The 24,872-nt window shown below is 44.4% G+C and overlaps 2 protein-coding genes and 2 long non-coding RNA genes across 5 annotated transcripts; all 4 read left to right on the top strand.

Annotated features, from left to right (window-relative positions):
• Positions 1-7,486: 7,486 nt before the first annotated feature.
• LOC121696108 lies at positions 7,487-11,707 on the top strand. The gene is made up of 9 exons (XM_042077439.1): positions 7,487-7,550; positions 7,654-7,679; positions 7,769-8,007; positions 8,465-8,722; positions 8,863-9,046; positions 10,175-10,357; positions 10,807-10,886; positions 11,260-11,340; positions 11,642-11,707. The coding sequence occupies exons 2-9, from the start codon at positions 7,655-7,657 to the stop codon at positions 11,705-11,707; spliced, it is 1,116 nt and encodes a 371-aa protein (XP_041933373.1). The 5' UTR covers positions 7,487-7,550; position 7,654.
• Positions 11,708-11,826: 119 nt separating this feature from the next.
• On the top strand, positions 11,827-12,667 carry LOC121695366. Its single transcript, XR_006026070.1, has 3 exons — positions 11,827-11,966; positions 12,045-12,335; positions 12,424-12,667. It is a non-coding gene; the product is annotated as an uncharacterized LOC121695366 (long non-coding RNA).
• A 991-nt stretch (positions 12,668-13,658) lies between these two features.
• LOC121696107 (coxsackievirus and adenovirus receptor homolog) lies at positions 13,659-14,507 on the top strand. The gene has a single exon (XM_042077438.1). The coding sequence runs from the start codon at positions 13,665-13,667 to the stop codon at positions 14,505-14,507; it is 843 nt and encodes a 280-aa protein (XP_041933372.1). The 5' UTR covers positions 13,659-13,664.
• Positions 14,508-18,165: 3,658 nt separating this feature from the next.
• LOC121695367 lies at positions 18,166-19,073 on the top strand. 2 transcript variants are annotated; one of them, XR_006026072.1, is made up of 4 exons: positions 18,166-18,206; positions 18,249-18,722; positions 18,765-18,922; positions 18,965-19,073. It is a non-coding gene; the product is annotated as an uncharacterized LOC121695367 (long non-coding RNA). The 2 variants fall into 2 exon arrangements; XR_006026071.1 differs by having other exon boundaries at positions 18,249-18,922.
• Positions 19,074-24,872: the final 5,799 nt, after the last annotated feature.

Below are 24,872 nucleotides of genomic sequence, written 5' to 3'. Positions count from 1 at the left end.
TTCCGGAATACCAACTACCCGACTTTGGGTGTGCATTTCTCCGCAGACATGTTGTAGAGAGTGCCTACCTGAACCTAAGTCGAAAAGGTGGAAGTTGGATGTCCATATTCCGGAATACCAACTACCCGACTTTCAGTCCTCATTTCCCCGCATACATGTTGTAGAGAGTGCCTACCTGAACCTAAGTCGAAAAGGTGGAAGTTGGATGTCCATATTCCGGAATACCAACTACCCGACTTTCAGTCCTCATTTCCCCGCAGACCAGCAGTGGAGGGTCCCTAAGTCAGAAAGGTGGAAGTTGGATGTCCATATTCCGGAATACCAACTACTCGACTTTGGGTGTGCATTTCTCCGCAGACATGTTGTAGAGAGTGCCTACCTGAACCTAAATCGAAAAGGTGGAAGTTGGATGTCCATATTCCGGAATACCAACTACCCGACTTTCAGTCCTCATTTCCCCGCATACATGTTGTAGAGAGTGCCTACCTGGATCTAAGTCGAAAAGGTGGAAGGTGGATGTCCATATTCCGGAATACCAACTACCCGACTGTCAGTACTCATTTCCCCGCAGACCAGCAGTGGAGGGTCCCTAAGTCAGAAAGGTGGAAGTTGGATGTCCATATTCCGGAATACCAACTACTCGACTTTGGGTGTGCATTTCTCCGCAGACATGTTGTAGAGAGTGCCTACCTGAACCTAAATCGAAAAGGTGGAAGTTGGATGTCCATATTCCGGAATACCAACTACCCGACTTTCAGTCCTCATTTCCCCGCATACATGTTGTAGAGAGTGCCTACCTGGATCTAAGTCGAAAAGGTGGAAGGTGGATGTCCATATTCCGGAATACCAACTACCCGACTGTCAGTACTCATTTCCCCGCAGACCAGCAGTGGAGGGTCCCTAAGTCAGAAAGGTGGAAGTTGGATGTCCATATTCCGGAATACCAACTACCCGACTTTGGGTGTGCATTTCTCCGCAGACATGTTGTAGAGAGTGCCTACCTGAACCTAAGTCGAAAAGGTGGAAGTTGGATGTCCATATTCCGGAATACCAACTACCCGACTTTCAGTCCTCATTTCCCCGCATACATGTTGTAGAGAGTGCCTACCTGGATCTAAGTCGAAAAGGTGGAAGGTGGATGTCCATATTCCGGAATACCAACTACCCGACTGTCAGTACTCATTTCCCCACAGACCAGCAGTGGAGGGTCCCTAAGTCAGAAAGGTGGAAGTTGGATGTCCATATTCCGGAAAACCAACTACCCGACTTTGGGTGTGCATTTCTCCGCAGACATGTTGTAGAGAGTGCCTACCTGAACCTAAATCGAAAAGGTGGAAGTTTGATGTCCATATTCCGGAATACCAACTACCCGACTTTCAGTCCTCATTTCCCCGCATACATGTTGTAGAGAGTGCCTACCTGGATCTAAGTCGAAAAGGTGGAAGGTGGATGTCCATATTCCGGAATACCAACTACCCGACTGTCAGTACTCATTTCCCCGCAGACCAGCAGTGGAGGGTCCCTAAGTCAGAAAGGTGGAAGTTGGATGTCCATATTCCGGAATACCAACTACCCGACTTTGGGTGTGCATTTCTCCGCAGACATGTTGTAGAGAGTGCCTACCTGAACCTAAGTCGAAAAGGTGGAAGTTGGATGTCCATATTCCGGAATACCAACTACCCGACTTTCAGTCCTCATTTCCCCGCATACATGTTGTAGAGAGTGCCTACCTGGATCTAAGTCGAAAAGGTGGAAGGTGGATGTCCATATTCCGGAATACCAACTACCCGACTGTCAGTACTCATTTCCCCGCAGACCAGCAGTGGAGGGTCCCTAAGTCAGAAAGGTGGAAGTTGGATGTCCATATTCCGGAATACCAACTACCCGACTTTGGGTGTGCATTTCTCCGCAGACATGTTGTAGAGAGTGCCTACCTGAACCTAAGTCAAAAAGGTGGAAGTTGGATGTCCATATTCCGGAATACCAACTACCCGACTTTCAGTCCTCATTTCCCCGCATACATGTTGTAGAGAGTGCCTACCTGAACCTAAGTCGAAAAGGTGGAAGTTGGATGTCCATATTCCGGAATACCAACTACCCGACTTTCAGTCCTCATTTCCCCGCATACATGTTGTAGAGAGTGCCTACCTGGATCTAAGTCGAAAAGGTGGAAGGTGGATGTCCATATTCCGGAATACCAACTACCCGACTGTCAGTACTCATTTCCCCGCAGACCAGCAGTGGAGGGTCCCTAAGTCAGAAAGGTGGAAGTTGGATGTCCATATTCCGGAAAACCAACTACCCGACTTTGGGTGTGCATTTCTCCGCAGACATGTTGTAGAGAGTGCTTACCTGAACCTAAATCGAAAAGGTGGAAGTTTGATGTCCATATTCCGGAATACCAACTACCCGACTTTCAGTCCTCATTTCCCCGCATACATGTTGTAGAGAGTGCCTACTTGGATCTAAGTCGAAAAGGTGGAAGGTGGATGTCCATATTCCGGAATACCAACTACCCGACTGTCAGTACTCATTTCCCCGCAGACCAGCAGTGGAGGGTCCCTAAGTCAGAAAGGTGGAAGTTGGATGTCCATATTCCGGAATACCAACTACCCGACTTTGGGTGTGCATTTCTCCGCAGACATGTTGTAGAGAGTGCCTACCTGAACCTAAGTCAAAAAGGTGGAAGTTGGATGTCCATATTCCGGAATACCAACTACCCGACTTTCAGTCCTCATTTCCCCGCATACATGTTGTAGAGAGTGCCTACCTGAACCTAAGTCGAAAAGGTGGAAGTTGGATGTCCATATTCCGGAATACCAACTACCCGACTTTCAGTCCTCATTTCCCCGCATACATGTTGTAGAGAGTGCCTACCTGGATCTAAGTCGAAAAGGTGGAAGGTGGATGTCCATATTCCGGAATACCAACTACCCGACTGTCAGTACTCATTTCCCCGCAGACCAGCAGTGGAGGGTCCCTAAGTCAGAAAGGTGGAAGTTGGATGTCCATATTCCGGAATACCAACTACCCGACTTTGGGTGTGCATTTCTCCGCAGACATGTTGTAGAGAGTGCCTACCTGAACCTAAATCGAAAAGGTGGAAGTTGGATGTCCATATTCCGGAATACCAACTACCCGACTTTCAGTCCTCATTTCCCCGCATACATGTTGTAGAGAGTGCCTACCTGGATCTAAGTCGAAAAGGTGGAAGGTGGATGTCCATATTCCGGAATACCAACTACCCGACTGTCAGTACTCATTTCCCCGCAGACCAGCAGTGGAGGGTCCCTAAGTCAGAAAGGTGGAAGTTGGATGTCCATATTCCGGAATACCAACTACCCGACTTTGGGTGTGCATTTCTCCGCAGACATGTTGTAGAGAGTGCCTACCTGAACCTAAGTCAAAAAGGTGGAAGTTGGATGTCCATATTCCGGAATACCAACTACCCGACTTTCAGTCCTCATTTCCCCGCATACATGTTGTAGAGAGTGCCTACCTGAACCTAAGTCAAAAAGGTGGAAATTGGATGTCCATATTCCGGAATACCAACTACCCGACTGTCAGTACTCATTTCCCCGCAGACCAGCAGTGGAGGGTCCCTAAGTCGAAAAGGTGGAAGGTGGATGTCCATATTCCGGAATACCAACTACCCGACTTTGGGTGTGCATTTCTCCGCATACATGTTGTAGAGAGTGCCTACCTGAACCTAAGTCGAAAAGGTGGATGTTGGATGTCCATATTCCGGAATATCAACTACCCGATTTTCAGTCCTCATTTCCCCGCATACATGTTGTAGAGAGTGCCTACCTGAACCTAAGTCGAAAAGGTGGAAGTTGGATGTCCATATTCCGGAATATCAACTACCCGACTGTCAGTGCTCATTTCCCCGCAGAGCTGCAGTGGAGGGTCCCTAAGTCAGAAAGGTGCAAGTTTGATGTCCATATTCCGGAATGTCAAAAAGGTGGAAGTTGGATGTCCATATTCCGGAATATCACCTACCTGATTTTGGAAGTTATGATGAAAATGTGGAATCAGTTCATGGTGTTCTATTGGCCAATAGCCCTTGATGACATCATGCAGATGTTAAGTTTTTACTATAAAATACTCTGAAGCAAATATATATGACACAAATTGCAGTCTGTGAGGATTCCTCAAGATCCATGATCCAACCTGACTCAACGCAACAAATCATCAATGCAATAATGTCAGGTATGTGGGCTTTAACATTATGAACATTTATTACATGCATAATATTGTCTGATTCCAGGAATACTTTCAATCTAATTTTTAATGTCCACCTTTATTATGCAGTGCCAGGGAGGATGTTGGTGCGAGAGGTGCACCCCAATGAAGGCCACCTACAGCCACAGACCCCAATGAATAATGAAGAAAGATCCTGTAGGCAAGTGTGATTTTTATTGTTATACATCGGAACATTTTGCTTACTATGAATCTAGTGATTTTTTAAGTATTTTTTCTCTCTTACAGATGCTCATGTGATCCATTGACCGTGGCTACGATTTTACTGATGGTCTGCCTCGTTATGTTCATTTATGTGATCGTGATGATTCTGCTAATCAAAAATGGCATTCTAAAACTATGAAAGATTAGAACTCAACATTACAAATAAAAAACACATTTGCAGTTAACTTTGCCTGATTCTTTATTGAGTACTCCACTTTTCTGGATGCTGACATAGCCTTCCTGGAAACAGACATACCTGGAAATCTGTGATGTGCTTGTTATCTTTTAGGATTTTATGTTACTTTTCTGGATGCTGACATAGCCATCCTGGAAACAAACAAATCTGGAAATCAGTGAAATTCACATAATCTTATCTGGATGTAGATTTAGCCTTCCTGGAAATAGGCATACATGGAAAGCAATGAAATTCACGTGATCTTTATGGTTTTTATGTAATTTTCCTGGTTTGACATTGACAATCCATTCCTGGAAATAGACATTCCATTCCTGGAAATTGACATTCCATTCCTGGAAATAGACATTCCATTTCTGGAATTAAGCTCATTGGCTTGTCCAAATTAGAAGGTGTGGCTAACCATACCCCTATAAATTGAGAGGCTTTTCACCTCCTGTGTCATTTGTGAATTACAGCAATGAAGGTAAGACCATCTTTTTGGAAATTGACAGTCCATTCCTGGAAATTGACGTTCCATTCCTGGAAATAAACATTCCATTTCTGGAATTAAGCTCATTGGCTTGTCCAAATTCAAATTGAGAGGCTTTTCACCTCCTGTGTCATTTGTGAGATTACAGCAATAAAGGTAAGACCATCTTTTTGACAGGGATTTCAAGTGGTCTAGTCTATCTACTTAATAATTGTGGTACCATCTCAAGTAATTGATGTAGATTTTGTACAAGTAATATGCATAGGTTTTCAAAAATGTGGTGTTTTGTGAAGATGATGTGGCTTTACTGAATGTTAATATACCTTTGCGAGAAAAGTCATTTATGTCATTTTCCTGGATGTAGACGTAGCATTCCTGGAAACTGACATTCCATTCCTGGAAATTGACCTTCCATTCCTGGAAACTGACAGTCCATTCCTGGAAATAAACATTCCATTTCTGGAATTAATCTCATTGGCTTGTCCAAATTCAAATTGAGAGGCTTTTCACCTCCTGTGTCATTTGTGAGATTACAGCAATGAAGGTAAGACCATCTTTTTGACAGGGATTTCAAGTGGTCTAGTCTAGCTACTTAATAATTGTGGTACCATCTCAAGTAATTGATGTAGATTTTGTACAAGTAATATGCATAGGTTTTCAAAAATGTGGTGTTTTGTGAAAATGATGTGGCTTTACTGAATGTTAATATACCTTTGTGAGAAAAGTAATTTATGTCATTTTCCTGGATGTAGCCTTCCTGGAAAATTACATACCTAGAAATCTGTGAGGTACTTGTTATCTTTTAGGATTTTATGTTACCTTTCAGGATGTTGACGTAGCCTTCCTGGAAATAGACACATCTCAAAATCAGCATTATTCACATAATCTTTAATGATTTTATGTTATTTTCCTGGATGTAGCCGTAGCCTTCCTGAAAATAGACATACCTGGAAATCTGTGAAATGTATGTGATCTTTCAGGATTTCGTTACTTACCTGGATGTAGGTGTAGCCTTCCTGGAAATAGATATACCCGGATATTAGCGTAGCTCATTTGAATTCTTGCACCATCTGGGGAAATTGATCAAATCATTATGCCTTTCCTTACCATAGGCTAAAAAGAAGTGCCCACATTGCGACGGTGCATATGCACCCCTTTCCCGGCACCTAAGGGACCATCACAACATAACAGACAAGGATCAGAGACGGCTCATCATCAGCCAAAAAACCCTCCGATTTGGAGGGAAGCTCCGGTGCCCAATAACCAGCTGTAAAACTGACAAACCTTATGTCCGATTGGATAAACATCTAATCAATAAACATGGCAAAACGGTATGCACTTAACAAAACATTTTAGTAATACACATAAAATTCATGTTTACATTCCATTTCATTCTAAAATAATTTATTTCACAGGGCAAAGCACTAAATAAATACATGAAGTGGGCTAAAAAAGTGGCCATCACCGAGAGACTTCACAGCCTTGAAGCCGACAATCAGCCTCCACCACTGCCACCATCACCACAGCCTGCACCACCACCACCACCACCACCACAGCCTGCACCACCACCACCACCTCCACAATTGGCTCCTGAACCAACCATGGATTACGTCATGAGGGAGCTTAACGCAGTGAAGGAAAGTGTGGCCATGCTATGGAAGGCTCTGAAGGCCATTTCTCCTCCAGATGCCCGTCCACTCACCTCCACCGACAATTTAGCACCTCCATCCAGTAATCCTTCCACTTCCATACAGCAGCCCATGCCCAGCCCATCTTCTCCCAGCACTCCACAGTCCACACTCCACTCCACAGAGCCTACAGCCCCTCCACCATCTGAACCAGGATCTCCTGCCAGCCAGGATCCCAACCCACCAGCCTCTCCACCCAAAACAACAGCCTCTCCACCCAAAACACCAGCCTCTCCACTGGCCAAAGGATCTTCAGAAATGAGCCTCACACCCAACATGGGTGAGTATTACTGTTGTTTCCAAAGAGCTTAAGATAGATAGATTGACTGCAGGACTAAGTCACACACTTCTTTATTCTAAATATTTTTAGATAATGTTCTGGACTTGTTCGAGGCCAGCCTGTTAGGGCCCAACCAATCCCGCAAAGCCCTGAAAAATATTAAACAGAGGAGATCGTATGTAAAAAAGTTCCTCCACTACATGTCAGGGCATGACGGGGACATAAATTGCACCCTAATCTTTTTGAATGATATGGTTAAGCTCAATGGGTACGTAGATCTGATTTGTTTTCTCCAAATTGAAATCATTACATTTATTTTACATTTGGAGCGCTCATCAATTCAATGTTTGGTCATCAGATACCTGAAAAGTCTCAATGGGAGATTGAAACCAACAAGCCAAAAACATGTTATAATGGACGTTGAGGCATTCCTGAAATTTGTTAGAATGGGTAATGTGCCAAAAGTCAGGATGAGCTCAAAGGCTATTACATGCATACTTGACAAGCTTACACACTGGAAAAAGGGCTTAGGGGCCAATATCGTCCTCCAGAGGATGGAGCACAAAAGAAAAAAAAGTGGTACGTTTCAGTGCCAGTATATAAGTGATTTGTAAGTGATTTGTTTGAACTCTGTGATCTTGTAGTGTAATCTATCCTTGTTTCCACAGCTAAACTTGTTCAAAGTGAGGACCTTTTAAATTTCATCCACATGGCTGAAGCAGCACTGCCGCAGGCCATAGATGACCTCACTCTTAACCCAGGCAGCTCTGCCTGCCTGGCCAAAGTGGCAGGACTGCTAGTGGGAGCTATGGTGGCCACAACAGGACACAGAAAATGTGTGTTCCTGGGAATGACGACAGATGACATAATGAATGCCCAGCCTTATAAAAAGTCCTTCACAATCAGAGTGAGTATAAGTGCTTTATAATGTCTGCTTCTCATACACATATTCATACACAAGTGGCAGAGGCTCAAGGACACCTCAATGGGGTCAGGCAGAGCAGGACTCAAACCTGCAACTGTATAAATATATATACTGTTTTGATCCCTTGAGGGAAATTTGGTCTATTTATTTATCCCAATCCATGAATCAGTGAAACATACAGCAAAAAGTGAGGTGAAGCACACACTAATCCCAGTGCAGTGAGCTGCCTGCAACAACAGCGGTGCTCGGGGAGCAGTGAGGGGTTAGGTGCCTTGCTCAAGGGCACTTCAGCCGTGCCCACTTCAACCCTCCGCTGGCCCCAACAACAACTGCAATTGTTCCATGGGCACTGTCCCTGTCATTAACAGATGATTAGATTTTTATCTAAAGATGCTTTAGATAAAAAGGTCTTCTAAATGTAAATGTTTTACGTTCTCAGGTAGCTGAGCATAAGACTCTCGAGGCATTTGGCCCAGCAATGGTGTCAGTGTCCAAATACCTGATGGACCGCCTTAGGGCCTTTGTGTGCTTGAGGTCAACCCTACCTGGTTTTAATAAAGCACCGAAGGTCCTGTTCTTTACAAGAAATGGCCAGGAAATGGATAAGATAGGGGTCTATGTGAAAAAGGTTTGGAGGGAGTTTGGGCTTCCAGGGGCACCAAACCTCGGTGATATCCGAACAGCGATCTCAACATGGGTATGTTACCTTTATCAATAGTGGCTATTCTGTAATAACAGCATGAGCATACATATTCCATGATATACATACATACATATATACATACATACATACATACCTGTTGCCATTGGTAAAAATGTTCTCTTACTCTCCTACAGGCAGACAAAGCTCTCTCACTCAAAGACAGGACTGATCTGAATAAGGCAATGTGCCATGATCCTAAAACGGCATCAAAATATTATGTTGTTGGTCCTGAGCCAACGCCAAAAGATGCAAGGAAAATACGCCTTGACATCTTAAAGGCTTTAATGGATACTGTAAAGCCCCGCCAGAAAAAACAAGGTATGTCTATTAGAGTGTAAATAGATACTGTTCCTAACCCTAACCCATTTCTTTCAAAACAACTTTTTAATTGTGCATTTTGCAATAATAGTTGGCAAAACAGCAGAGCAGGGACAGGCACAACCGGATAATCAGGAGGATACAGATGAGGAACTTGTGAGGAGGACTGGTAATGGAGAGGAGGATGTCGAAGAAATGCTAACTGAGGGTCAGGGAGGGAAGGACATGGGTGAGGGTTCCATGGAGGGTGAGGGAGAGGACATGGGTGAGGGTTCCATGGAGGGTGAGGGAGAGGACATGGGTGAGGATTGTACAGATAAGGGACAGAAGGACATGGGTGAGGTTTCCATGGAGGGTGAGGGAGAGGACATGGGTGAAGATTTTCCAGATAAGGGAAAGGAGGACATGGGTGAGGTTTCCATGGAGGGGGAGGGAGAGAACATGGGTGAGGATTTTCCAGATAAGGGAAAGGAGGACATGGACAAGGTTCTCATGGAGGGTGAGGGGGAGAAGGACATAGGCCAGGGGAAGGTTATAGAGTCGGGGTCTTGGACTTTGTTATTGTCAGATTCGGGATCCCAGTCTGGGTCTGCTTCTCACTCAGACTCGGGATCCCAGTCTGGGTCTGCTTCTCACTCAGACTCGGGATCCCAGTCTGGGTCTGACTCGGGATCCCAGTCTGGGTCTGACTCGGGATCCCAGTCTGGGTCTGACGCTCACTCAGACTCGGGATCCCAGTCTGGGTCTGACTCTCATTCAGACTCAGGATCCCAGTCTGAGTCTGACTGACTCCTAGGGATTATAACTACTGCTAGCCTTTGCACATACTTAATAATGTTAAAAATGTTAATGCTTAATAATGTTAAAAAATAGCAAGGGTTTACTGCTGGCCAATGCTTAGCTTTTGCTCATACTTTTTAGTTAATACTCATACTTTCAGTTTACGCATGCTTAATAATGTTAAATATTTTAATGCTTAATAATGTTAAAAATTGCAAAATAGCAAGAGTTTCTCTGCCTGTGCTATGTTAAATTATGTAAATATAAATAAAATACATTTAAAACACTACTGTTTCAATCTTTAAAACATTAACCCTGGTTCTCACTCTTAACACTTTTAACATATAGCCATGAGGCTTGTTGCTTTTGCGGGACAAACACATCTCCACAAAATCAAAATCGACTTCCAGGATTTCACCCTTAAGCACCACTCCACTGACTTCCTGAATTTGGACTTCCAACTTTTCGACATGGATCCAGGCAGGGACCCCTCTACTGAATATATGCAGCGAAATGAGCACGCAAAGTCAGGTAGGTAGCCAAGTGATATTCCGGAACTTGGACTTCAACTTCCAACTTTTTGACATGGATCCAGGCAGGGACCCACTACTGAAGGTATTCAGGTTCATTCCTGGAAATTGGATGTTTTGTTGGAATTTGTAGGTTGCCTATAGGGTTAATTCCTGAAAATTGATGTTGTTTTGTTGGAATTTGTAAGTTGCCCATAGGGTTAATTCCTGGAAATGTATGGGGTTTTTAGGTGTGTTTGTCCACCAGAAAACCAAAAAAAGTACCATGGCTATAAGTTCTGGGGTTTGTTGAATTTGTTGAACCAAGTTGAATTCCTGGATGTTGATTTTGCTTTTTTGCTTTTTTTGGAAGCAATAGTTAATCATTAACATGATTGGCTGTAGCATGATGATGTCATTGGAATCATAAGTATAAATACTGATGTTCTCACATTTGAGGTACATTTACAGTTTCCAAAATGATGACATCAGAGTCTGAGGATGGTCAGAGGCAACAGCAGAAAGGACTGAAGTGCAAGGAATTGGATACTGTAAGTAGAATACCTGGAAGTTGATTTCATTTGTGGAAATGTGTTTGAGCACCATAGGCAATGACTGGATCTGTGCTCCAAGCCTCAGCGGGTATGCTTCAGTCAGCTGTGGTAAAGTCAGTGGTGTGGTGCTTAAGAGTGAGGACCAGGGTGAAATCCTGGGAGTTGATGTTGCTATTGTGGATGTAATAGTTGTGGATTTTATCATGGTTTTTCATACAGCTGGGATTCAGGAAGTGGATGTATGTTTCAAGGTGTTGGTGTTGCTATATTGGAAGTAATGCAGTATTTGTGGAAATTGATTTGTCCTTCTACAGAAAGTAATAGCATTTGTGTAAATGCATTATGTCTAATATTGTACGTTGTTGTATAGGCCAATAGCACAATCAAAGAAGAAATAAACTTGGAGTGTTTTGAGAGCAGCGAGGATCTGGAAGGTCTCACGGTCTCAATGGTTGGTTCATCTTACAAGCAGGCTCTATTCCTGGTTGTGCATGTATAATTCTTGGGTGATTGAATAGACAATTCCACAAAACAACAGTCAGTTCAAATGATGAGCATTTTTGGACAGGTCAACAACACACATAATGATTTGGAAAATGAAGTGGGCCTCACCTTCTCACAGCTTGTTCTAACTTCATGGCAGCCAAAACCAACATTGACTGAGGTGAGTGGAATTCCTGTATGTTGTTTCTTTGGAGTTTACTGTTTCTTCTAATGTGTTATGCTTACAATTAATATGTGTTAATGGATAGAAGCTGCAAACAATATTCGAGGAAATACAAGAGGATGACATGGAGGTCAGTGTCCAATTCTGGTAAAACCTTAGGAGGCAGACAAGAATGAATAGTAAAATTCCTGCAAATGGATCATTTTCCTTTCACTGATAAATGCAATGTGTTATGCTTCCAAATCCAATTAAATCATGTACAGAAGATGTTACAATCCACTGTGGATGGTGATCAGAGGAGTACAGACATGCAAATCATGTTGGGGCCCACTGAGATTGACCATGAAGAGGTGCTGGATGACAGTCTCATGTCCCTAAAACAGCACGACAACCTCAGGAAATCAGAAGTGGTGAGTAGAATTCCTAAAAGTGGTATAATATCAAGAATTCAGTATTTGTTCATTCCAAAAATAAACTCTGTTCCTTAGGCTATTGATGCCATCCAAGCTCCCCATTACATGAAAAGAAAGGACAAACAGAAACATACAGTCCATACCAAAAAGCTGAAGAAGTCTGCTGGGAACAAAACAAATCAGAAGGGTCAAAAAATCAGAACAAAAGAGAGCAAGAATTTGAACCCTATGAAGGCAAAGCCAAAGAATGTGGCAGAAAATCAGAAAGTTTCACAGGAAAAAGGGAAAGAAAAACATGGAGGTCATGCAAAAAAGAAAAAGCACCATTCTAAAAAACAACTGCTTCCTGAAACAATATGCACTCATGTAAGTAGATATGGAGTAATGAATGAAATTAGTAATTAAACTGTTAATAGACAAAAAGCATTACACTTTTACATTTTAATGTCCTCAGGGTGAACGAAGGAAACTCAAATTCACACCAGAATTTCTAGGAATGCTCAGACTTGTCTTTCAAATTGATATCCAGAAAAAATGCATCAGGAAGAAGAAAATACAACACATTCTAAGGAGAAACCCAGAATTCTTACGGATATGTAAGAAAATGGAACTATCCATTGAAAATGTTCGTAACCGAATTCGCCTGATGATTAAAAAAGAATAATGTTTCTATTCGTCAACAGTACTTCATTAAAAAGCATTGCTAGTTACAACAGATGTTTTGTTTTTATTGTGATGACTTTCATGGGGCAATGGGAGTCCACGGCACAGGGGGGTTTGCTTCAGTCAGGTGCAATAAGCTCAGTGGAGGGGTGGTTTATTCTGAGAACAGGAGTTAATTCCTGGAAATTGATGTTTTGTGGGGAATATGTAGGTTAACCATTGGTGGTGGATCCCATGGCTACATGGCTCAAGCATGACGGCTTGTAAGATATGCTTCAGTCGGGTACAATGTGCTCAGTGGAGGACTGCTTAAGAGTGAGAACCAGGAACAATTCCTAGAAGTTGATGTTGCTTTGTTGGACTTGTGGGTGGTGGATTCCTTGATTGCATGCCCACGGCAAGAAGCCATGGAGGGTGTGCTTCAGTCAGGTCAGATAAGTGGAGAGGTGCCTAAGACTGAGAACCAGGCATATTTCCTGGAAGTTGACTGCATGCTCCAGGCACAAAACCTTGGAAAGTGACCGTTTGTCAGGTAGGGTAAGTGGAGAAGTGCGTAAGACTGAGAACCAGGCCTAGTTCCTGGAATTTGCTGTTCCTTTGTTGGAAATATGTGGTGGATCCCCAGGCTGAATGCTCGAGGCACAAAGCCTTGAAGGGGAAGCTTCAGTCGGGTAGGTGATTTTCCAGGAACATGGACTTCCAACTTCCAACTTTTAGACAGATCAAAGCAGGGACCCTCCACTGAATGTTGGGTGACCCTAGGTTAAATTCCTGGAAGTAGATGTTACTTTGTTGGAAATGTCTTTATACTCAAAAAAACACAAAATTGCTTATGCAGTGTGCATTTTGACATCCTGCAACTCTATTGGTTGTTCAAATTACTGGAGCAAATCTATTGGTTATTCAAATTACTGTCTGCAGTGCTGCAGGCCTGTGAAACATATAAAAGGGGGATGAATTCATGGGCACCCAACAATGGACAAGCGAATATTCACAGTTTTACTCATTTTACTCGTCAAATGCAGAAGCGTCATGATCAACTCGACAGACAAGAAACTTGAGGAGAAGGCAGTCGGAGGAAGCGCAATCCTGGAATGCCACTTCACCCTCGCCCCAGATGACATTGGACCTCTGGAAGTCGAGTGGACTAGGCTGTCTAATGCTGGACTACAAGAGGACCCAGTAATCATTGTGTTCACCGCCGGGCAGATCTACGATAACTACTATGTGCCACTCAAAGACAGGGTCCACTTCATTTCAATGGATCCACGGAAAGGAGATGCCTCCGTTAAACTGCTACGACTGACACCCTCAGATTCCGGGACTTACAAGTGCCAAGTGAAGAAGGTCCCTGGTATCCAGAAAATTGCGGTTATCCTCCGGGTGATGCATGCTCCCTCCAAGCCAAGTTGTCACACAAAGGGCACTGCAGAGGTGGGTGGAAATGTGGTGCTGCACTGCAATGCCCTGGAAGGTGCAATCCCCATCGACTACAACTGGCAGAGAGCCACCGGACCCTACACACTACCATCCTCTGCCCGCTTAGATGTTGTTGCAGGCAGGCTCCACATCCCAGGGGCAAAAGAGAGTGACTCGGGGACTTACCACTGCATTGCCAGGAACCGGGTTGGAATCGAGGAGTGCTTTTTGGAACTACGGATTATTCCTCCTTCCATGGTTGGCATGATTTCAGGAGCCGTTGTGAGCATCTTCCTGGTTCTTGCTGTGGTCATCTTCATTGTCTACCGCTGCTGCAAGTGCAAGAAGGACATGGTGGAAGCAAATGACATTAGAGAGGATGCAAGTCCCCCGAAACACAGAAAATTAGCCATGACAGGCAATGTGAATGTCACACAAAACACCACTGACCTCTGAAATGAGAAAATAATAAAAATAACATGTAAAAAAGTGACTTATAATAAATGAGAAAATAATAAAAATAACAAAAAAAAGTTTTTTGTTAATGAGAAAATGATAAAAAATTACTAAAAAAAGTCTTTTTTTCTTTCAAATATCTTTGAAAATAAAATTCATAGTAATAAAACACAAAATATCAAAGAGTCTCACTCCATGATGTCTGCGGGGAAATGAGTACCCAAAGTTGGGTAGGGGGTATTCCGGGAATGTGGACTTCCAATTTCCACCTTTTTGACATAGATCCAGGCTGTGTGCTCCAAGCATGAAGCCTCAGCGGGGATGTTTCAGTCCGCCATGGCAAACTCAGTGGAGAGGTGCTTAAGATTGAGAACCAGGTTGAATTCCTGGAAGCTGATGTTGATTTTCTGGAAATGTATTTATGCAAGTGTTGAGTGTTTCACAGTAGGAAATTGCACCAAGTTGAATACCTGGAAGTTGATTCAGAAGTTGATAATTTTGAAGCTAACGCGATTGGCTGTTGCATGATGATATCATTTGAATTCTAACTATAAATACTGATGTTCTCTCAGTTGGCCATGGCAAACTCAGTGGAGAGGTGCTTAAGATTGAGAATCAGGTTGAATTCCTGGAAGCTGATGTTGATTTTCTGGAAAAATATTTATCCAAGTGTTAAGTGCTTCACAGTAGGAAATTGCTCCAAGTTGAATTCCTGGAAGTTGAGTCAGAAGTTCATAATTTTGAAGCTAACGGGATTGGCTGTTGCTTGATGATGTCATTTGAATTGCAGCTATAAATGCTGATGTTCTCTCGATTGACATCCACTATAGACAGTGTTGCACGTAACAAGTCAAAGTGACAACAATGACCGTTACCAAGGGCAGCGAGCAGCGGCAATGGGGAGGCATTAAGCGCAAGGAATATTCCATGGCAGTGGTGATTCTGACAGATTGCATGACAACCAAAGTCAAGAAATTGGATGTTGTAAGTAAAATACCTGAAAATGTGTTGCATAATGATAACATTTGGTTGTATTTATCTGTTGCTTTCATGGAACCCAGGCTGAATTTCTGGAAGTTGATGTGGGATGTAGTAGTTGTGGATTTTGTGACAGAGGGTCTCATGGCCTCAAAGGGTGGTCCATCTTACAAGCAGACTGTATCCCTTTTGGACAGGTAAACAACACACATTCTGATGATTTGGGAAAGGAAGCTGGCCTCACCTCAGAGGCTGTTCCATCTTGCCAGCAGCCAGAACAAACATTGAGTGAGGTGAATATAATTACTGTATGTTGTTTCTTGGGAATCAACTGTTGCTTCTAATGTGTTATGCTTACAACTAATGTATTATTGGACAGAAGCAGTAAGAAAGAAAAGATTAGTAGAATTCCTGGAAATGGAATGAAATTCTTGGAACAATGCAATGTAATATGCTTCCTTTCCAGTTAAATCCTGTAACTCTCCAACTTGGGGAGATAAAGTTGGAGTGCAGTGAGAGTGACCTTGAGGAAGAGCTGCTGGAACAACGTCTCATGTCCATGACAAAGGAGTTTCACTTCCAGAAAGTGAACATGGTGAGTAGAATCCCTCAAAGTGGTTCAGTCAATATGATATAAGGAATGTAAATGTAAATTCAGAAAACATATACTGTCGCCTTAGGCTGGTAATACCATCCACGCTCCCAAATCCAAAAAAAGAAAGAAAAACCTGAATCCCCATGGCAAAAGGTTGAAGAAGTCTGGTGGGAACAAAAAAGATCAGAAGCCTCAGAAAAGGAGAGAAAAGAAGACAAAAGTAATGCCAAAAGAAAGCAATAATTTGGACCTGAAGAAGGCAAAGAAGTCAAAGAAGGTGGAAAAAAAAGGGGGGAAAACACATAGAGATCCTGCAAAAAAGAAAAAGCGCCATTCTGACAAACCAACCCTTCCTGAAAAAATCAGCACAAATGTAAGTAGGGATTGAGTAATGAATGAAAGTAGTAATTGAATTCTGTTAATAGACAAAAAGAATTACACTTTTACATTTTAATGTCCTCAGGGTGAACGAAGGAAACTCAAATTCACACCAGAATTTCTAGCAATGCTCAGACTTGTCTTTCAACATGACATCCAGAAAAAATGCATCAGGAAGAAGAAAATACAACACATTCTAAGGAGAAACCCAGAATTCTTACGGATATGTAAGAAAATGGAACTATCCATTGAAAATGTTCGGAACCGAATTCGCATGATGACTAAACAAAAATAATGTTTCTATTTGTCAACAGTACTTCATTAAAAACATTGCTAGTTACAACAGATGTTTTGTTTTTATTGGGATGATTTTAATGGAACAATCGGAGTCATTTCATGTGCAATAAACTCAGTGGAGGGGTGGTATATTCTGAGAACAGGAGTTAATTCCTGGAAATGGATGTTGTATTGTGGGAAAATGTAGGTTGCCCATGGGCAGTGGCTGTTGTCTCAAGCATGAAGCCTTGTAGGGTATTCTTTAGTTAGGTACAATATGCTCAGTCCAGGAGTGCTTAAGAGTGAGAACCAGGGTAAATTCCTGGAAATTGTTGTTTTTTGGGAATATGTAGGTTTATGTAGGTTGCCTGAACATACTCTAAAAATGTTTTAACTTTTTTGGAAGTGGAAGTAGCATTCCTGGATATGTACATTAATTGTATGAATGCCAGAATGGCAATGATTTGCTCCTCCTACCTTAAACCACGCCCATCTTAGCCCCAAAAGGGTATAAATACAAGGTCCCTATTGTTACTGACCACATGTAAAAGACGAAATGCAGAAGCCAGACAGAAGCAAGAAGCAGAAGGTTCAGGAAGGCGGCGAGGGAAAACACCTCATGCCGAAGGGGGTGGAAGGCGGCGAGGGAAAAGACCCGATGCCGAAGGGGCCAGAAGGTGGCGAGGGAAAAGACCCGATGCCAAAGGACCTGGAAGGCGGCGAGGGAAAAGACCCAATGCCGAAGGACCTGGAAGGCGGCGAGGGAAAAGACCCAATGCCGAAGGACCTGGAAGGCGGCGAGGGAAAAGACCCAATGCCGAAGGGCCTGGAAGGCGGCGAGGCAAAAGACCCAATGCCGAAGGGCCTGGAAGGCGGCGAGGCAAAAGACCTGGTGCCGAACATGGACCAGAAGCCAGGAGATACGGAGAGCGGATGTTGGAAGCCTCCAGGTGACTCCAGACAACCACGCCCAAGTTCACCGACCCCCGAGGATGATATGAGAATGTGGTTTTCATCGAGTCAGTCTTAATGATGAAGCGTCCAAGATTTAACGAGACAGTTCACCCAAGTTTCAGTTTTCATTTTGTGCTTGAGTTTGCCTTTTCAGTTTGTGTTTGTGTTTGCATTTTGAAAATAAAGTGAATAAAGAAAGATACTGTCAAAAAATCTAAATTATCACAAATAAAAATAAATAGGAAAATAAAAAAACAAATGAAAAAGGAAAAAAATCAGCTTTGAAAGTAATTTAAGCATTTAAAAGTGAGAACCAGGTTTGATTCCTGGAAATTGATGTTGTTTTGTGGGAATGTGTAGGTCAATTCCTGGAAATTGATGTTGTTTTGTGGGAATGTGTAGGTTAACCATAGGCGGTGGATCTCATGGCTGCATGACTCAAGCATGAAGCCTTGTAATATGTGCTTTAGTCGGGTGCAATATGTTCAGTGGAGGGGTGCTTAAGAGTGAGAACCATGGTCAATTCCTGGAAATTGATGTTGTTTTGTGGGAATGTGTAGGTCAATTCCTGGAAATTGATGTTGTTTTGTGGGAATGTGTAGGTTAACCATAGGCGGTGGATCTCATGGCTGCATGACTCAAGCATGAAGCCTTGTAAGATGTGCTTTAGTCGGGTACAATATGTTCAGTGGAGGGGTGCTTAAGAGTGAGAACCATGGTCAATTCCTGGAAATTGATGTTGTTTTGTGGGAATGTGTAGGTTAACCATAGGCGGTGGATCTCATGGCTGCATGACTCAAGCATGAAGCCTTGTAAGATGTGCTTTAGTCGGGTACAATATGTTCAGTGGAGGGGTGCTTAAGAGTGAGAACCATGGTCAATTCCTGGAAATTGATGTTGTTTTGTGGGAATGTGTAGGTTAACCATAGGCGGTGGATCTCATGGCTGCATGACTCAAGCATGAAGCCTTGTAAGATGTGCTTTAGTCGGGTACAATATGTTCAGTGGAGGGGTGCTTAAGAGTGAGAACCATGGTCAATTCCTGGAAATTGATGTTGTTTTGTGGGAATGTGTAGGTCAATTCCTGGAAATTGATGTTGTTTTGTGGGAATGTGTAGGTTAACCATAGGCGGTGGATCTCATGGCTGCATGACTCAAGCATGAAGCCTTGTAAGATGTGCTTTAGTCGGGTACAATATGTTCAGTGGAGGGGTGCTTAAGAGTGAGAACCATGGTCAATTCCTGGAAATTGATGTTGTTTTGTGGGAATGTGTAGGTCAATTCCTGGAAATTGATGTTGTTTTGTGGGAATGTGTAGGTTAACCATAGGCGGTGGATCTCATGGCTGCATGACTCAAGCATGAAGCCTTGTAAGATGTGCTTTAGTCGGGTGCAATATGTTCAGTGGAGGGGTGCTTAAGAGTGAGAACCATGGTCAATTCCTGGAAATTGATGTTGTTTTGTGGGAATGTGTAGGTCAATTCCTGGAAATTGATGTTGTTTTGTGGGAATGTCCCAACAATGACCCGACTTTGGGTGCTCATTGCCCGCAGACATGTGATAGAGAGAGTGCCTGTCTGGAAACTAAGTCAACAAGTTGGAATATGGAAGTGCACATCCAGAATATCAACTCCCCCACTTTGAGTGCTCATTCCCCGCAGACAGGAGGTAGAGAGTGCCTGTCTGGAACTAAGTCAGAAAGATGGAATGTGGAAGTGCACATTCCTGGATGTCAACTCCCCGACTTTAGGTCCTCGATTTCCTGCAGACATGTGGTAGAGAGAGTGCCTACCTGGATCCAAGTTCTGGTATATCACCTACCCGACTTTGAGTGCTCGATTCCCCGCAGACATGCAGTGGAGAAAGTGCCTGTCTGGAACTAAGTGAGAAAGATGGAATGTGGAAGTGCACATTCCTGGATGTCAACTCCCCGACTTTAGGTGTTCGATTCCCCGCAGACATGCAGTGGAGAAAGTGCCTGTCTGGAACTAAGTCAGAAAGATGGAATGTGGAAGTGCACATTCCTGGATGTCAACTCCCCGACTTTAGGTGCTCGATTTCCCGCTCACATGTGGTAGAGAGAGTGCCTACCTTGATCCAAGTTCTGGTATATCACCTACCCGACTTTGAGTGCTCGATTCCCCGCAGACATGCAGTGGAGAAAGTGCCTGTCTGGAACTAAGTCAGAAAGATGGAATGTGGAAGTGCACATTCCTGGATGTCAACTCCCCGACTTTAGGTGTTCGATTCCCCGCAGACATGCAGTGGAGAAAGTGCCTGTCTGGAACTAAGTCAGAAAGATGGAATGTGGAAGTGCACATTCCTGGATGTCAACTCCCCGACTTTAGGTGCTCGATTTCCCGCTCACATGTGGTAGAGAGAGTGCCTACCTTGATCCAAGTTCTGGTATATCACCTACCCGACTTTGAGTGCTCGATTCCCCGCAGACATGCAGTGGAGAAAGTGCCTGTCTGGAACTAAGTCAGAAAGATGGAATGTGGAAGTGCATATTCCTGGATGTCAACTCCCCGACTTTAGGTGTTTGATTCCCCGCAGACATGTGGTAGAGAGAGTGCCTGTCTGGAACTAAGTCAGAAAGATGGAATTTAGAAGTGCTCATTCTGGAATGTCAACTCCCCGACATTAGGTGCTCGATTTCCTGCAGACATGTGGTAGAGAGAGTGCCTACCTTGATCCAAGTTCTGGTATATCACCTACCCGACTTTGAGTGCTCGATTTCCCGCAGACATGTGGTAGAGAGAGTGCCTGTCTGGAACTAAGTCAGAAAGATGGAATGTGGAAGTGCACATTCCTGGATGTCAACTCCCCGACTTTAGGTGCTCGATTTCCCGCTCACATGTGGTAGAGAGAGTGCCTACCTTGATCCAAGTTCTGGTATATCACCTACCCGACTTTGAGTGCTCGATTTCCCGCAGACATGTGGTAGAGAGAGTGCCTGTCTGGAACTAAGTCAGAAAGATGGAATGTGGAAGTGCACATTCCTGGATGTCAACTCCCCGACTTTAGGTGTTCGATTCCCCGCAGACATGCAGTGGAGAAAGTGCCTGTCTGGAACTAAGTCAGAAAGATGGAATGTGGAAGTGCACATTCCTGGATGTCAACTCCCCGACTTTAGGTGCTCGATTTCCCGCTCACATGTGGTAGAGAGAGTGCCTACCTTGATCCAAGTTCTGGTATATCACCTACCCGACTTTGAGTGCTCGATTCCCCGCAGACATGCAGTGGAGAAAGTGCCTGTCTGGAACTAAGTGAGAAAGATGGAATGTGGAAGTGCACATTCCTGGATGTCAACTCCCCGACTTTAGGTGTTCGATTCCCCGCAGACATGCAGTGGAGAAAGTGCCTGTCTGGAACTAAGTCAGAAAGATGGAATGTGGAAGTGCACATTCCTGGATGTCAACTCCCCGACTTTAGGTGCTCGATTTCCCGCTCACATGTGGTAGAGAGAGTGCCTACCTTGATCCAAGTTCTGGTATATCACCTACCCGACTTTGAGTGCTCGATTCCCCGCAGACATGCAGTGGAGAAAGTGCCTGTCTGGAACTAAGTCAGAAAGATGGAATGTGGAAGTGCACATTCCTGGATGTCAACTCCCCGACTTTAGGTGTTCGATTCCCCGCAGACATGCAGTGGAGAAAGTGCCTGTCTGGAACTAAGTCAGAAAGATGGAATGTGGAAGTGCACATTCCTGGATGTCAACTCCCCGACTTTAGGTGCTCGATTTCCCGCTCACATGTGGTAGAGAGAGTGCCTACCTTGATCCAAGTTCTGGTATATCACCTACCCGACTTTGAGTGCTCGATTCCCCGCAGACATGCAGTGGAGAAAGTGCCTGTCTGGAACTAAGTCAGAAAGATGGAATGTGGAAGTGCACATTCCTGGATGTCAACTCCCCGACTTTAGGTGTTCGATTCCCCGCAGACATGCAGTGGAGAAAGTGCCTGTCTGGAACTAAGTCAGAAAGATGGAATGTGGAAGTGCACATTCCTGGATGTCAACTCCCCGACTTTAGGTGCTCGATTTCCCGCTCACATGTGGTAGAGAGAGTGCCTACCTTGATCCAAGTTCTGGTATATCACCTACCCGACTTTGAGTGCTCGATTCCCCGCAGACATGCAGTGGAGAAAGTGCCTGTCTGGAACTAAGTGAGAAAGATGGAATGTGGAAGTGCACATTCCTGGATGTCAACTCCCCGACTTTAGGTGTTCGATTCCCCGCAGACATGCAGTGGAGAAAGTGCCTGTCTGGAACTAAGTCAGAAAGATGGAATGTGGAAGTGCACATTCCTGGATGTCAACTCCCCGACTTTAGGTGCTCGATTTCCCGCTCACATGTGGTAGAGAGAGTGCCTACCTTGATCCAAGTTCTGGTATATCACCTACCCGACTTTGAGTGCTCGATTCCCCGCAGACATGCAGTGGAGAAAGTGCCTGTCTGGAACTAAGTCAGAAAGATGGAATGTGGAAGTGCACATTCCTGGATGTCAACTCCCCGACTTTAGGTGTTCGATTCCCCGCAGACATGCAGTGGAGAAAGTGCCTGTCTGGAACTAAGTCAGAAAGATGGAATGTGGAAGTGCACATTCCTGGATGTCAACTCCCCGACTTTAGGTGTTCGATTCCCCGCAGACATGCAGTGGAGAAAGTGCCTGTCTGGAACTAAGTCAGAAAGATGGAATGTGGAAGTGCATATTCCTGGATGTCAACTCCCCGACTTTAGGTGTTTGATTCCCCGCAGACATGTGGTAGAGAGAGTGCCTGTCTGGAACTAAGTCAGAAAGATGGAATTTAGAAGTGCTCATTCTGGAATGTCAACTCCCCGACATTAGGTGCTCGATTTCCTGCAGACATGTGGTAGAGAGAGTGCCTACCTTGATCCAAGTTCTGGTATATCACCTACCCGACTTTGAGTGCTCGATTTCCCGCAGACATGTGGTAGAGAGAGTGCCTGTCTGGAACTAAGTCAGAAAGATGGAATGTGGAAGTGCACATTCCTGGATGTCAACTCCCCGACTTTAGGTGCTCGATTTCCCGCTCACATGTGGTAGAGAGAGTGCCTACCTTGATCCAAGTTCTGGTATATCACCTACCCGACTTTGAGTGCTCGATTTCCCGCAGACATGTGGTAGAGAGAGTGCCTGTCTGGAACTAAGTCAGAAAGATGGAATGTGGAAGTGCACATTCCTGGATGTCAACTCCCCGACTTTAGGTGTTCGATTCCCCGCAGACATGCAGTGGAGAAAGTGCCTGTCTGGAACTAAGTCAGAAAGATGGAATGTGGAAGTGCACATTCCTGGATGTCAACTCCCCGACTTTAGGTGCTCGATTTCCCGCTCACATGTGGTAGAGAGAGTGCCTACCTTGATCCAAGTTCTGGTATATCACCTACCCGACTTTGAGTGCTCGATTTCCCGCAGACATGTGGTAGAGAGAGTGCCTGTCTGGAACTAAGTCAACAAGTTGGAATATGGAAGTGCATATCCAGAATATCAACTCCCCGACTTTATGTGCTCATTCCCCGCAGACAGGAGGTATAGAGAATGCCTGTCTGGAACTAAGTCAGAAAGATGGAATGTGGAAGTGCACATTCCTGGATGTCAACTCCCCGACTTTAGGTCCTCGATTTCCTGCAGACATGTGGTAGAGAGAGTGCCTACCTGGATCCAAGTTCTGGTATATCACCTACCCGACTTTGAGTGCTCGATTCCCCGCAGACATGCAGTGGAGAAAGTGCCTGTCTGGAACTAAGTCAGAAAGATGGAATGTGGAAGTGCACATTCCTGGATGTCAACTCCCCGACTTTAGGTGTTCGATTCCCCGCAGACATGTGGTAGAGAGAGTGCCTGTCTGGAACTAAGTCAGAAAGATGGAATGTGGAAGTGCACATTCCTGGATGTCAACTCCCCGACTTTAGGTCCTCGATTTCCTGCAGACATGTGGTAGAGAGAGTGCCTACCTGGATCCAAGTTCTGGTATATCACCTACCCGACTTTGAGTGCTCGATTCCCCGCAGACATGCAGTGGAGAAAGTGCCTGTCTGGAACTAAGTGAGAAAGATGGAATGTGGAAGTGCACATTCCTGGATGTCAACTCCCCGACTTTAGGTGTTCGATTCCCCGCAGACATGTGGTAGAGAGAGTGCCTGTCTGGAACTAAGTCAGAAAGATGGAATTTAGAAGTGCTCATTCTGGAATGTCAACTCCCCGACATTAGGTGCTCGATTTCCTGCAGACATGTGGTAGAGAGAGTGCCTACCTTGATCCAAGTTCTGGTATATCACCTACCCGACTTTGAGTGCTCGATTTCCCGCAGACATGTGGTAGAGAGAGTGCCTGTCTGGAACTAAGTCAGAAAGATGGAATGTGGAAGTGCACATTCCTGGATGTCAACTCCCCGACTTTAGGTGCTCGATTTCCCGCTCACATGTGGTAGAGAGAGTGCCTACCTTGATCCAAGTTCTGGTATATCACCTACCCGACTTTGAGTGCTCGATTTCCCGCAGACATGTGGTAGAGAGAGTGCCTGTCTGGAACTAAGTCAACAAGTTGGAATATGGAAGTGCATATCCAGAATATCAACTCCCCGACTTTATGTGCTCATTCCCCGCAGACAGGAGGTAGAGAGAATGCCTGTCTGGAAGTAAGTCAACAAGTTGGAATATGGAAGTGCATATCCAGAATATCAACTCCCCGACTATGAGTGCTCATTTCCCGCAGACAGGAGGTAGAGATTGCCTGTCTGGAACTAAGTCAACAAGTTGGAATATGGAAGTGCACATCCAGAATATCAACTCCCCCACTTTGAGTGCTCATTCCCCGCAGACAGGAGGTAGAGATTGCCTGTCTGGAAACTAAGTCAGAAAGATGGAATGTGGAAGTGCACATTCCTGGATGTCAACTCCCCGACTTTAGGTGCTCAATTTCCCGCAGACAGGAGGTAGAGAGAGTGCCTGTCTGGAACTAAGTCAACTAGTTGGAATATGGAAGTGCACATCCAGAATATCAACTCCCCGACTTTGAGTGCTCATTCCCCGCAGACAGGAGGTAGAGATTGCCTGTCTGGAACTAAGTCAACAAGTTGGAATATGGAAGTGCACATCCAGGATATCAACTCCCCAACTTTAGGTGCTCATTTCCCCGCAGACATTCAGTGGAGGGTCCCTTG

This window comes from Alosa sapidissima, chromosome 21 (assembly GCF_018492685.1).
Source record: "Alosa sapidissima isolate fAloSap1 chromosome 21, fAloSap1.pri, whole genome shotgun sequence".
Taxonomy (NCBI): domain Eukaryota; kingdom Metazoa; phylum Chordata; class Actinopteri; order Clupeiformes; family Clupeidae; genus Alosa; species Alosa sapidissima.
Note: the sequence above shows the minus strand (reverse complement) of the source record. Positions and strands in the feature narration are given on the sequence as shown.